Source organism: Thalassophryne amazonica, chromosome 20 (genome assembly GCF_902500255.1).
Source record: "Thalassophryne amazonica chromosome 20, fThaAma1.1, whole genome shotgun sequence".
Classification (NCBI taxonomy): domain Eukaryota; kingdom Metazoa; phylum Chordata; class Actinopteri; order Batrachoidiformes; family Batrachoididae; genus Thalassophryne; species Thalassophryne amazonica.
In genome coordinates this window covers 47,126,453-47,139,333 of record NC_047122.1, presented here as the reverse complement: position 1 = coordinate 47,139,333, position 12,881 = coordinate 47,126,453, and the positions used below count along the sequence as shown (strand labels likewise).

The window sequence follows — 12,881 nt, the reverse complement described above, 5'->3', positions numbered from 1 at the left end:
GTTGTTTGAGTATAATAGACTCCATGCTGGGCAATTTGGCTCTGGTAAGGATGTCCTCATTTGAGACGTAGTCCTGCCACTCGATCCCGAAGATGTTTCGGAGACAACGCTGATGAAAGCGTTCCAGTAATCTGATCTACTGGCGATACAGAACCCAGGTTTCAGCTCCATACAGGAGGGTAGGGACCACAATGGCTCTGTAGACCTGCACTTTTGTGGAAAGGCGCAGTGCATGATTCTGCCAGACTTTGAGACGGTCTAGGTCCTTGGCAACAGATGCGTCGTTTGAGATAACACTACCGAGATACGTGAAGTGCTCTACTGCATTCAGGCTGGTACCCTCGATGTTGATTTGGGGTGGGGTATATGCTGTATGGGGGACCGGTTGATATAGCACTTCTCTCTTTCTCAGGCTGATGGTGAGGCCGAAGGCTCTTGCTGCTTCAGCAAAACAGTTGACAATGTGCTGCAAGGCTTGCTCCGTATGGGCGACGAGGGCGCAGTCATCTGCGAAGAGCAGCTCCATGATTAGCTGTTCTGTGATCTTAGTGTGGGACAGAAGGCGCCGCAAGTTAAACAGACTTCCGTCGGTTCTGAAGTGGATATAGATGCTGTCTGTCAAGTCTTCTTTGGCCTCACGAAGCATCATGCTGAAGAAGATGGAGAACAGAGTGGGCGCGAGGATGCAACCTTGTTTGACGCCATTTGAGATGGGGAAGCTGCCGGACAGAGTCCCATTGTACTTCACTTGTCCCGTCTGGCCTTCATGCAGCTGGCGGATGATGGTGAGGAGCTTTGGAGGGCAGCCAAGGCGTGCAAGAATCTTCCACAAACTCTCACAACTGACCGTTCAAAAGCCTTGGTTAGGTCTATGAAGGCTGCATAAAGGGCCATGTTCTGTTCTCTGCACTTCTCCTGGATCTGTCTCAGGACGAAGATCATGTCGGTGGTTCCCCTGTTGGCCCGAAATCCGCACTGACTCTTGGGAGTATTTTCATGCGCTATGGTAGGGGTAAGCTTGTTGAGCAGCACTCGAGCCAAAATCTTACCTGCTATTGAGAGGAGAGTGATGCCCCGGTAATTAGAACAGTCGGACTTGTCGCCCTTGTTCTTGTACAGGAAGACAATGACCGCTGTAATCTGTAATCTGAATCTGTAAGCAGATGCTACTATTATTGTGAACTCCCCCTTTTCTACTTTTTTTTTTTTTCTAATAGCCCAATTTCATAGCCTTAAGAGTGTGCATATCATGAACGCTTGGTCTTGTTGGATTTGTGAGAATCTACTGAATCTACTGGTACCTTGTTTCCCATGTAACAATAAGAAATATACTCAAAACCTGGATTAATCTTTTTAGTCACATAGCACTACGATAATTCTGAACACTACTGTATTTGCCTCACTGTACATTCTCATTTGTTGTTACAGCTGATCATGAGTCATCAATCGTTATGACTTTTTGCCACCCTTCACTTGGGGTAATAATGGAAAGGTAACAAAAGGGAAGAGCTAACCCACTGCCATCCATTTTGTCTCATAGCATCATAGAAATGTGTCAACAACCTGCGACAGCTTATGCACTATACAGAATCCTGTCAAGTATTTGCGTCATTTAAATTATCCACACAACAAAGAGTGTTTGACCAAGCAGCCAAGCTTGGTCAAACAAGGAGGTGCAGTCTTTCCTGGTGATCGTTGTGGAGGAACAACAATTTGACGTCACACTGCCCATCTTGATGATGTGCATGTCGGCATCTACCTTGGTCCACCTACCGAATGAGGGGTACTGCTGGCAGTGGAAATGCAACCCATGCATAACCGTTCCGACTCGTGCCATACCTACGTGGACCACTTCGTGGAGACAAGGCTTCAAAGCAGGAAAAGGCCATCCTGATCCAGTCTCCCTCCTTTGCAACAAACAAGCTGTAGTATATTTCAGTAAAGATCATTCGAGTATATGTGTATCTTTTGACACCTGCCAACTCTACGTATAGTAGCCAAATGATTTACATTTATTCACCATAACCCCCTCGTACAGTGTGAAGTATTTCAACATGAGGAATTGTGTAAAGTTAACAATGATGTGCTGCAACCTAATGATGTAAAATAACTGCTTAATGTTTCAATTTCAGGTTGCTGATATGAAGCCAGAGATAGACAGTAATGTCTCAAAACAACACTTTGACCCGGGTAAGAGTACATACATACTGCAAAGCATGAGTCTCTTGTCCAAAGAGCCTACTTGTCAATACTGTTGCAGGTTTTATATTTTTATCTTCATATGCAGGATTATTGAAAGTTGAGTAGTTTTCTTTCTGAAATATGAAAAGGGTGAGTGCATGAAATGTATTTTTAATCAATTTTTTTCCCAGAGTCACTCACAATTTAAAACTTATCTCAATTTAAAAAACAGCATATGCATGGCACACAAATGGTTGTCCACAAACGCTAATTATTTTGAACCAGAGTTGAACTGGCAGATTAGAATATGTCATATTTGTCTGCAGAGTTGCATTCCATTGTTTTAGATATTGAAAACTTCCAGATAGCTGTTTTGATCATTTTTACAGAAGTTGGTTTATAGATAGTTGGTTGAGTTTGACATTACAATGTGCATAATTTCTCCATTGTCTTCACACCTTTAGTGACTGTGAAACTACTTGAGGCTCAGCAGCACACTAGGTGGGACTCCCCTCCTTCCTGTGTACTTTCAGGTGTTACACCGGCGCACACCTCAGTTACTGCTCATGCAAAAGAGGTCGGCATGGCTGACAACTACCAGGTCAGTCCGATTTTTATCTGTCACATTAGCTGGAAGAAGTTCTGCTGTTCTTTAACTTACTGCAGTCAAAGTGTGCACCAAGGTGGTGAAATATAATATTGTCTGTCATAATTGGTGCACACATACATGCTGTGAACAGGATTAAAACCATTATAATTTCATGGATTCTGGAATTAGAAACATGGACATTATGGACAATGCCAGTCACCCTCTGCACAGTGCCATCAGCAGTCAGAGGAGCCTCTTCAGCCACAGACTGCTCCTTCTCAAGTGCAGGACCAACAGACTGAAAAACTCCTTTGTCCCGTAGGCCATCAGACTATACAAATCCTCACTCGGTCGGAGGAGGACCAACAGGAAGACAGTGGACGGGCAGGAGAACAGTAGTAGCCAGTAAACTAATAGCAAGCAGTATTTCTGGTATTTATATTTGCTGATTGTTTTTTTAGTTCACTTTTGATAATCTGTGTGCGTCTTACCCTGAATGCTGCTGGAACCTCGTTTTCCCTGAGGGAGTCTTCCCATGAGATTAATAAAGTTCTTTCTAATCTAGAGTAGGTAGCTCAGTGAAATAAGGACATGGTCTCCATATAGGTAGACCTAGGTTTGACTTCCCAACACACTCCCTGTATGTGTCCTTGGAAAAGACACTTTATTTCCATTCATTTCCATTGTTTTCATTCACCCAGATATAAATGAGTACCGGCCTTGGCTGGGGAAGTTGTGATGGAGACTTGGGACCCTGATCACAGAAGTCTTAAATGTTTTAGCTGTGCTGAATTGTTTAAAGTATCTTCTTAAAGTTGTCCAGAAAAGTCAGAGAATAAAGTCTCAAAGCAAGTTTTTATTTTGCTGGCAAAAGAAAGCAGCTCACAGAGTCCATGTAAAACAGCACACACCAGAACCGCTTCGAATACACAAAGGATAGTAATCATTTTTATACATTTCAGGGATCAGTGTCTCCACCCAAAGTGGGTGGCCTTTCCCAACTGAGCAAATATTACGCCAATAATAACAGCGGTCACTGACAACATTTTTTCCAGTAATACACAAGTGCAATGGTTTAATTTCTTGGAAAATCCCCAGGTCTGTGAGTTCAACTCTGGGTCATCAGACCCTGAGTCATGAAAATTTACCCCTCCTCTAAAACCCAAGTTTTTAATCCACTATTCACTTTCTTCTTTAAGTGCTTTACTCAAATTACACTCTTTAATCCAAATTCTAGCCATATAGTTTCCTTTGAAAGAAAACATACATTTTGCACACAACATATGTCCTTCTAAATATCTTAACTGTTACCTGTACTACACAGTGACACCATTTTCTGGCATTTTCATATCATCATAAGTTTATTAATTGTTGTTCTGTCTTTGGCAAAAAATAAATAAATAAAAATTGCACTACAAAGTAAACTTTATCAGACTGCTTTGCATCCCACCCAGAGGAAGTTGGAGACTCTTATTTGCCTTATGCTGTGAAATCCATTGAGAAGCACCAGGACCAACAGGCCCCAGTGCTAATATAGGATTTACATCCAGATTACTTTCTTTTCTTTATTTAGGTTTACTGTAACATGATCAGTTAAGACACAGAATATAAAATAAGGTGTTAGGAGTCCTTTCACACATAGTACGAATGTGGCTGAATTACATACAAAGCAGGAATCTTATGTAATTGGTGTAAAATCGGAGCTGCCATAAATGTTTTGCGCACCTGTTGCTACAGCTGTTTGCGCACACAAGTGGCTAAAAGACAGTGTGCCCTGTGAGAACCCATTCAATCCCTCTCGCGGCAGGTGTCGGCCAAATTCCAGGTGACACACACAAACATCCAGCGCCGCTCCCTTGACACTTAGAACATGTGTGGCCATTCGCGCTGTTAGCACAAAAATAGTGAGCAGACGATCACTTTCGAGGTGGCTGTGAAATTTGTCTAAGTGCCCCTACAAGTGTGGTGTTGCAAAACAACACCACATGTGGCGTGCCAAAGCTCCAACCCCCCCCCGTAACACATGCGCCGTGCATGTGAATTGCACGCGTGTTGCGCTCCCCAAGGGTGGGAGTGCACTTGCATGAACTGCTGATATGTGTGTACAAATGGAGCGGCCAGCCACATCAGAGCGCGCACAGTGAGCTGCCTCCCACCTGCAACCAGACACTCACTGACTACTGCAAATGAATGACAACTCAGCGCACGTTGGTGTGTGTGCTGGACGGACAGAGGGTGTGGCCGCTGACTGCAGTAGCTAGTAGGATCTATGGTTCTGGATGTCACAGCTGGGGAACACGTACCATGTTTGGACGGACATGACCTAACAACTGTCCACTGTGACGGGCATGTGTCTGCTTGCTGTTCTCACGTGGACATGCATAAAAACATATATCGCTGTTGCAATGAGCTGCAGCAAGCAAGCGCATGGCACGCACATTGACAGGCTGCCCCATGTGAAACAGCCCATCAGATCACAACACGCAGCGTGTGATCTGAATGTCACGTCACCCACGTAAGCTCTGTTCTACATGACGCAGTGTCTGTCCTGCGGCATGCCATCCACAGGACACGCGTGTTGAGCCGGGCACAGGGCCGGCTGTACACGCTGGCCAGCAGATGTGGACATAAGCGCACACTGCTTCAGTCATGTCATGACTGTACTTCTGTAACCATGGGTCATCAACAGAGGAACAGACGGTTCATACTGGTCCGCATATTGTCCGCTCGATAAGAGGGATTCAATAAAATGCAGTGTGTTTTTTTTTTTTATGGTGTGTGGTTTTATTTTAGTTTTTTTAAATGCGTTGATTTCAGGCATTTTACGCACCTGTTATATGATATCGGTCTTAGTGCAGTGGTAAAGTTTCTGTCTGTTTTGTGAATTGTAGGTTTGAATCCTACGGCTGGCTATTTAATTTATTTTTTTGCCACTGCAGCTGCACGATGCCGTTCCACGCGCTCCAGCTGCTCGCACTGTGTTCCTGCTGCAAAGGTTTTGTGCATGGTCATGCATGAAACCATCACAGTGGGATTGTTCACGTGTCCCTCACCGACATCGGCTTGATGTTTTCTTGGTTCGCTCATACGAGCTGTTTTGCCATGATTTGCCCTGATTCCTACTTATTCGTACTGTATGTGAAGGGGCCTTTAGTTATCTGGTTAAAATTTGACTATAAGTTTGAATAACGAAAATATGCAATATGTATTTCTGGTAATTCATAGAATACATTATTTAATCAGCATTCCATCAGTTCCTTTGATGCTGTTTTGGACTCCCGTAGTAGATGGTGCCAGACCTGTTATCTTTGGGTTAAATCTGGAAGATTTTATGAGGGGAGTCAAACAGGTTAGAGGGCTGTGAACATACTTTATTACTTTTCTGTTTTTCTAAAACACTGTCAGAGGGAAGTTAAACATTCCTTCAGTTAGCAATCTCCATTTGGTCACTTTACATATAGACATGAATATTAACTTTCATGCTTTGTTTTACATTTAATTTCTGTCTGTATTTCAAAATGTACCGTTAATCTGCACATTTTCAGGTGATTGTATTACTTTGCTTTTGCTTATAATATTGGTTCACTAATTATTATCATTGTGGGAAAAAATGTGGTGAGTCTAAAGGAAGTATGAAATGAGGAATGGTGGATGTGTTGCTTATCTTTCAAAGTAGCTGGAGCGTCATGCATTAAATAATGAAATTGCTCAAAAGTATCAGCACTTCATCCTCTCAACATGTTAAAAGGCTCTGTTTGTTTTTGTGTCTAGTGCTTTGAAGAATAGTCTGTGAAATAAATGTTCTACAGTGTTTGAATTGACATTTGCACCAAGGGAAAAATTCTCATTTTTTTTGTGTGTGTGTGTGTGTGTGTCTGTGTGTGTGTGTGTTTTATATCTAAGGTGGTGGACATGGACCTATCTGATAGCGAAAAATGGGAACAACCATCATTCTTAACTTCATCCAGACCCAATACAACTAAAGCCACTGTTAAAGCAGAAAGCATTCATAAAGGAGACAAAGCCACCCCTCAGTCAAGGGACGGCAAAATGAACCTCTGGCTTAATTTCCCTGACAGCAGCAACACCTGTCTGAGTGAAGATGCCTCACTTTTACACCGGTCCAGTAGCAGAGATGGCACAATCTGTATGCAACCAGATTCTACAGAAATTAAATTCAAAGATAAAATCACCTTAAATGCAACTTTGGATAAAAATATGATGCCGGTCACCTCCATTTCTAATGTGACTACCTCAGATATGAAAACTTCAAAATCTAAAGCATTGCCCAAAGCACTAGAAAGTACAACTGGAACTGCATCAAAAGTGCAGGCCGCTTCCTGTAAAGACGTGGCCACATGTCGGACAAGAACACCACCGCTGCATACGGGTGCCTCCAAAAATTCTGAAGGTATTTTGGAAACTCCCCTCCTGTCACAGACTAAGGCAGAAACTGTGCATCCTACTAAAATGGATAATAAGAAAGCAAGAACTGAAGGCTCTGCCAAACCTCTCAATGTGAAGAACCCTATGGAGCCAAAAGGGAATATTGGGGAACATATGAGTAACAAACATACTACATCAATGAATGTCAGAGCTGAGCAGACAACGTCTTACATAAAGCTACCATCTGACAGTATGGCAAAGTCTGAAGTTGGTAAGTTATATTTTTAAACTGTACACATAAATGGTAAATGGACTGCATTTATATAGCGCTTTTCCATCTGCATCAGACGGTCAAAGTGCTACAATTATGCTTCACATTCACCCCGATGTCAGGGTGCTGCCATACAAGGCGCTCACTACACACCGGGATTAAAGGCTGATAAAGGGTGATTTTCCAGTCAGGCGGGGATTTGAACCCATGATCTTCTGGACTCAAGCCCAATGTTATGTGTCGGACGCAGCTCGGAGAACCGACCAGCGTTTGAAAGACCCAGTATGAAATAAGCAGAGCACGGTACAAAGGCTAACTGAATTTAATACATAACAGTGATACATAAAAAACAAAGTGCGGTCTGGCGTGGTGCGCTCCCAGCAGCGCTAACGGTCCGGAGCCAGAAGCTGTTCGGACTCAAGGACCCCGCCGACACCCCCCAGGTGGCCGCAACAAACCGAGTCTGTGAAAGAAGGAACCATTATGCGAGTCCACACTCTACACACAGAGAGAACACTTAAAGGTGTACAAACAGCAAACACTTCCTGGCTTGATTACTAATCAACTTCCCAACCTGCAGGCATGGAACATCCAGTTCACAAAACTCCACTGCAGTGGAAGTCGATACATGACTAACATACAGCTCAATATCATAAAGGTGTGAGGGACACCACATTTACTGACTGTATAAATGTTAGTCACAAAATCTAACGTACCTCAGGAAGTGTGCTGACGAGCGTGAGACCTCACCCCCTCCTCTTTCACAGACCGTGCATCAAACCTGGATGTTCTCTGCATCCATTGATGATGAGATGGCTCCCGAGACGACGATCTCACCCGTCTGGTTACAAGGTCGAGTCTCTGGCAAATACACACTGTGCACTCCAGTCTTAAATGCCACCATGTTCCAATCCATGCAGATGCACCACAGCTGTGAGTCCTGATGAGCCGCAGGTGATCAGCCTCAGGTGATCAGGGTGAGGTCCTGATAAACTCAGCAACACAGCCACTCAGTTCCAAATGCAAACCACCTGGAAGGAGAAGCAAAGGACAGAAACAAAAAGGCAGCCAGGCCCCCCCAGCCATATAACACCCAACACCTTAACTACTAGACCATCACCTCCCCCCAACATCACACATCACTTGGCAAGTCCACAAAATTGAGGTCCATATTTATTTTTTGCCTGTGTTTTGGCAGAATCACTCAAACTACTGAACACTTCATAAAATTTGGTTGAAATACTGAGGTAATAAGAGGAAGTCTGTATTAAACTTTAGTGATATCTGCATGTAGTATATAGTTATCATAACACCACCTCTCTAAAATCTTTGGTGTCATGTGTTGTCTGATTTGTCTAAATTGGTCTATATTCAGTAATATATGCTTTAATAAGTGTTATTTTGCTTGTGGTTAACAGGCCTTTCCTACCTGATTGCAGTCACTTGTGAAGGAAAGCGGCAGGTCTACTGTCAGCTGTGTTCAGTCAGGTTAAAACAAACCCTTCATCTGAGAACGTTTGCCCATCATTATAACTATGTGGTGAGTGCTTCATGGATACAAAGTCTCTTCAGTTGCTCCCTTGTTTTCACTCAGGGTTGCCACAGCAGATCCAAGGTGGATCTGGCACAAATTTTACACCAGATGCCCTTCATGATGCAACTCCACATTACATGGAGAAAGGTGGCAGGTTACATGGAGAAATGTGGCAGGGCTGGAGTTTGAACTGGTCTGCACTAAAACAAAGTGCAGTAACCACTTGGCCGCAGTGGTAGGCACAGTTCCGATAACCGATAATTATCGAAGATAATGTTTTCATTATCGGAATATCTTTTTAGATAACTTTAAAAACCATTATCAGACTAATTATCTTGCGATAAATTTTTGTCCGACAATTTTTAGACCGATAACGTAAATAAAGCTGAACAGCTACAAATATTTATAAAACTTAAAAACAGTTGAGCACCTACCTGTTAAATGTTTTGTAGCTGATGTGTAGTTCTCCTCTCTGCAAAACAGAGAAGAGCTGCTTTAAGAAGAAACCACTCTATCTTCTGCAGACAAATGAGAGGATAGTAATAAATGCAAACCGAATTTCAGACATATATACATTAGTCTCGAACAAAGAGGACAAACAGTGTTGTAAAGAACAATAATCAAGATGTTAAAGAGCAAACTTCAATTTCCTCCAGAATGACATGATCACGAAGCGAGCGTAGCTCAGAGCAGCTCCCATTGAAAATAACAGAGAGACAGCCTGTGATTCTCACATGTTTACATAAAACACACGCAGTAACAATGTCTAAAAACCAAGAGAATATCTTCACAAACGTTTTAGGCACAATATAAAAATAGTTTTATGTTGCGATGTTAATGGTGTTGTCTGTGTGCGGTTAAAGTGTAGCGTGATCAGAGCGTCTCAGTGCAGTTCTCAATGTTACTGAGATCTCGCAGCGCATCCGCACATCATCATAAAATGAGCGCACATTCTCTCCACATGCAAAACATTTTGTGATGACACTTCCAGGGCTCCGTAAAAATTTATTTACAAATAAAAACATTGAATATTTTACAAAAGCACATTTATCTGTAAACACCAACACACAACACATGTCACATTAACATGTTGGTTTACATAATGAATGACTCAACCTATCAGTGTTTAGCAGAAGAGGCACATTTTACCCAGAATCCTTTGCGATCTGTCTGTGTTTGTTACAAAACTTCAGAATTAGTGCATTATTCAACATTAAATCATTTTAACTTTGTACAAATGACAGAATTGACATTAATGGAGTTATTCTATCAGTATTCACACTTTGTACAAATGACAGAATTGACATTAATGGAGTTATTCTATCAGTATTCACACTAAACCATAAGTCAGCATGACTTTATTTTCCAAGACCTCCGCCTGACTGGAGCGGTGTGATTGGGTAGAGAGCTGGGCTTTGGCTGCTCTCAGTCTGCTTCTGTGCTGGAAGCCATGAAGTAAACTGTTATGTGTCGGACGCAGCCCGGAGAACCGACCAGCGTTTGAAGGACCCAGTATAAAATAAGCAGAGCACGGTACAAAGGATAACAAAATTTAATTACATAACAGTGATGTGAAAAATACAACAAATGAGTGCGCGGTCTGGCGTGGTGGAATTGCAGTGTGCTCCCAGCAGCACTAACGGTCCGGAGCCAGAAACTGTTCAGACCCAAGGACCCCGCCGACACCCCTGAGGTGGCCGCGACAAACCGAGTCTGTGAAAGAAGAAATCATCATGTGAGTCCACACTCCACACACAGAGAGACCACTCAAAGGTGTACATAAACAGCAAACACTTCCTGGCTTAATCACTAATCAGCTTCCCTCCGTGCAGGCATGGAACACCCTGTTCACATAACTCAACTGCAGTGGAAGCTGATTAAACGACTAACATAACAGCTCAATATAATAAGGTGTGAGGGACACCACATTTACTGACTGTAATAATGTTAGTCACGTACCTCAGGAAGTGTGCTGACGAGCGTGAGACCTCACCCCCTCCTCTTTCACAGACCATGCATCAAACCTGGACGTTCTCTGCATCCACTGATGATGAGATGGCTCTCGAGACGACGATCTCACCCGTCTGGTCACAAGGTCGAGTCTCTGGCAAATACACACTGTGTACTCCAGACTTAAATGTCACCATGCTCCAATCCGTGTAGATGCACCACAGCTGTGAGTCCTGACGAGCTGCACTTGATCAGCCTCAGGTGATCAGGGTGAGGTCCTGGTAACTCAGCCACACAGCCACTCAGTCCTAAACGCAAGCCACCTGGAAGGAAAAACAAAAGACAGGACAGAAGACAGAAACAAAAGGCAGCCAGGCCCCCCCCAGCCATACAACATAAACAAGAGTTTCCAGCAGGAGGCAAGATGTTCAAAGACAGAAGTGCAGGCTCATTGTTTGGGTCTGTTGTCGCTTTTGATGCTACCAGAAGCGATTGTGGTGTTAAAACTCAAATTCAGTTTGTTAGTACTTGCAAATGTACCAGAGACAATACTGGAATTTATCTGTTATCGGTTATCTGTAACTTCCGATACATTTTTGGGTGGTTTATTGTTTTATCTTTATCAAAGATAACTTTTCAGTTATCTGATTATCTGTTATCGAAGTTAATTTTTTGGTTATCTGTGCCCACCACTGCTTGGCTGCCACCCCTGATGTTGTCTTGAACAATGGAAAACTGTTAATGAAGTTATACATGTTAATAATATATAATGAATCTTCTCAACAGAAGTCCAAGTTCCCTGAATGGACCACAATGACCTCTGAGGAGAAGAAGAGGAAATTAGCTAAGACAGTGACCCAGTTGGTTGAGGCAGAAAAAAAATCAGGATCCAAAGGCGTCCAGGTGACCGACTCAATCTGGCTGAGAAGGCACATTTGCATCTTTGATATATATCGCCATCTTAAAAGTAACAATTTTTCATAAAATCCAGTTAAGTTGCTTGCCTCTAAAGATCTGCATAGACTGTTCTGTGGAAGATCTTGACTTCCTGGTTAGTAAATAACACAGACATGTCGCACAGAAATCATAACAATTTAGATTTAGGCTGTTGTGACCATTCAGTGATACACTGGGATTTGCTTTGTCTAGCTGCTGATGCAGCCATTCTGCTGCAAAAGACAAGGAAAAAAACAGGAAGAAGGGTAGAAGAAAAGGTACCTTGTTAGAGTCAGTGAGTGGCTACGAACCAAAGAGAACGTTAGCAACACGTTACAACCGTTTAAAACGGTTTTACAAACATTTACAACTCTTTGCAGAAAAATTAATTTGCTAATAAATTTTGAACATGTTCAAAATTTATTTGCAACAAGAAATACTGTTTGCGACCCTAAAAAGGTTTTGCAACCTTTTTACAAACTCTAATGAAACTCAAAATTCCCTACCTTTGTCAGCTTTTGCCGTTCTGTGAGATACGGACTTTCAGGCCCTTGCTTTACTTTACAGAACAAGTTATTTGATACTGGAATTTAATCCCACACAGCCATAGGATAATTTTTTATTTATTTATTTTGGTCAGCATCTGCTGGTTCTTTTCCATACGCATTTGCTCTGCAAAAATTGTAAACAGCTTTACAATTTGTAAGCAGAAATGCCCATATTCTATTTGCCCTCGTCCTGATGTGGTAGTGTAGATGGGTCTGCTACACAGCTGGTTTTCATTTCCAGAGCCAATTTGTCTCAAAAGACATGCTTCAGTGAATATGTCCCAATTAATCTTCCAGGGTCATCAAGTCAACACCAAGCCAGTTGAAAGCCATGGTGCAAATTAGCAGTGGGGGATGCTTGATGCACTCCTTATTGATGTTTTTAAACAGGGGACCAGTTCTCAAATGCATAGATCACGCTGACGTTAAAAGGGTGAAGACAGAGACATACAGTCTGGTGTGCGTCTCTGTTGAAATTAAGAGCAA

General features: G+C 42.6%; 1 protein-coding gene across 2 annotated transcripts in view; it reads left to right on the top strand.

Moving 5' to 3' along the window:
* LOC117501876 overlaps nucleotides 1-12,881 on the top strand; it is a 120,487-nt gene that overhangs the window by 66,817 nt on the left and 40,789 nt on the right. For both annotated transcript variants that reach the window (XM_034160843.1, XM_034160842.1), the window contains exons 31-35: nucleotides 2,133-2,190; nucleotides 2,646-2,782; nucleotides 6,674-7,427; nucleotides 8,846-8,967; nucleotides 11,698-11,814. In XM_034160843.1, the coding sequence (XP_034016734.1) occupies nucleotides 2,133-2,190; nucleotides 2,646-2,782; nucleotides 6,674-7,427; nucleotides 8,846-8,967; nucleotides 11,698-11,814 (1,188 nt within the window). The remainder of the gene's footprint in view (nucleotides 1-2,132; nucleotides 2,191-2,645; nucleotides 2,783-6,673; nucleotides 7,428-8,845; nucleotides 8,968-11,697; nucleotides 11,815-12,881) is intronic.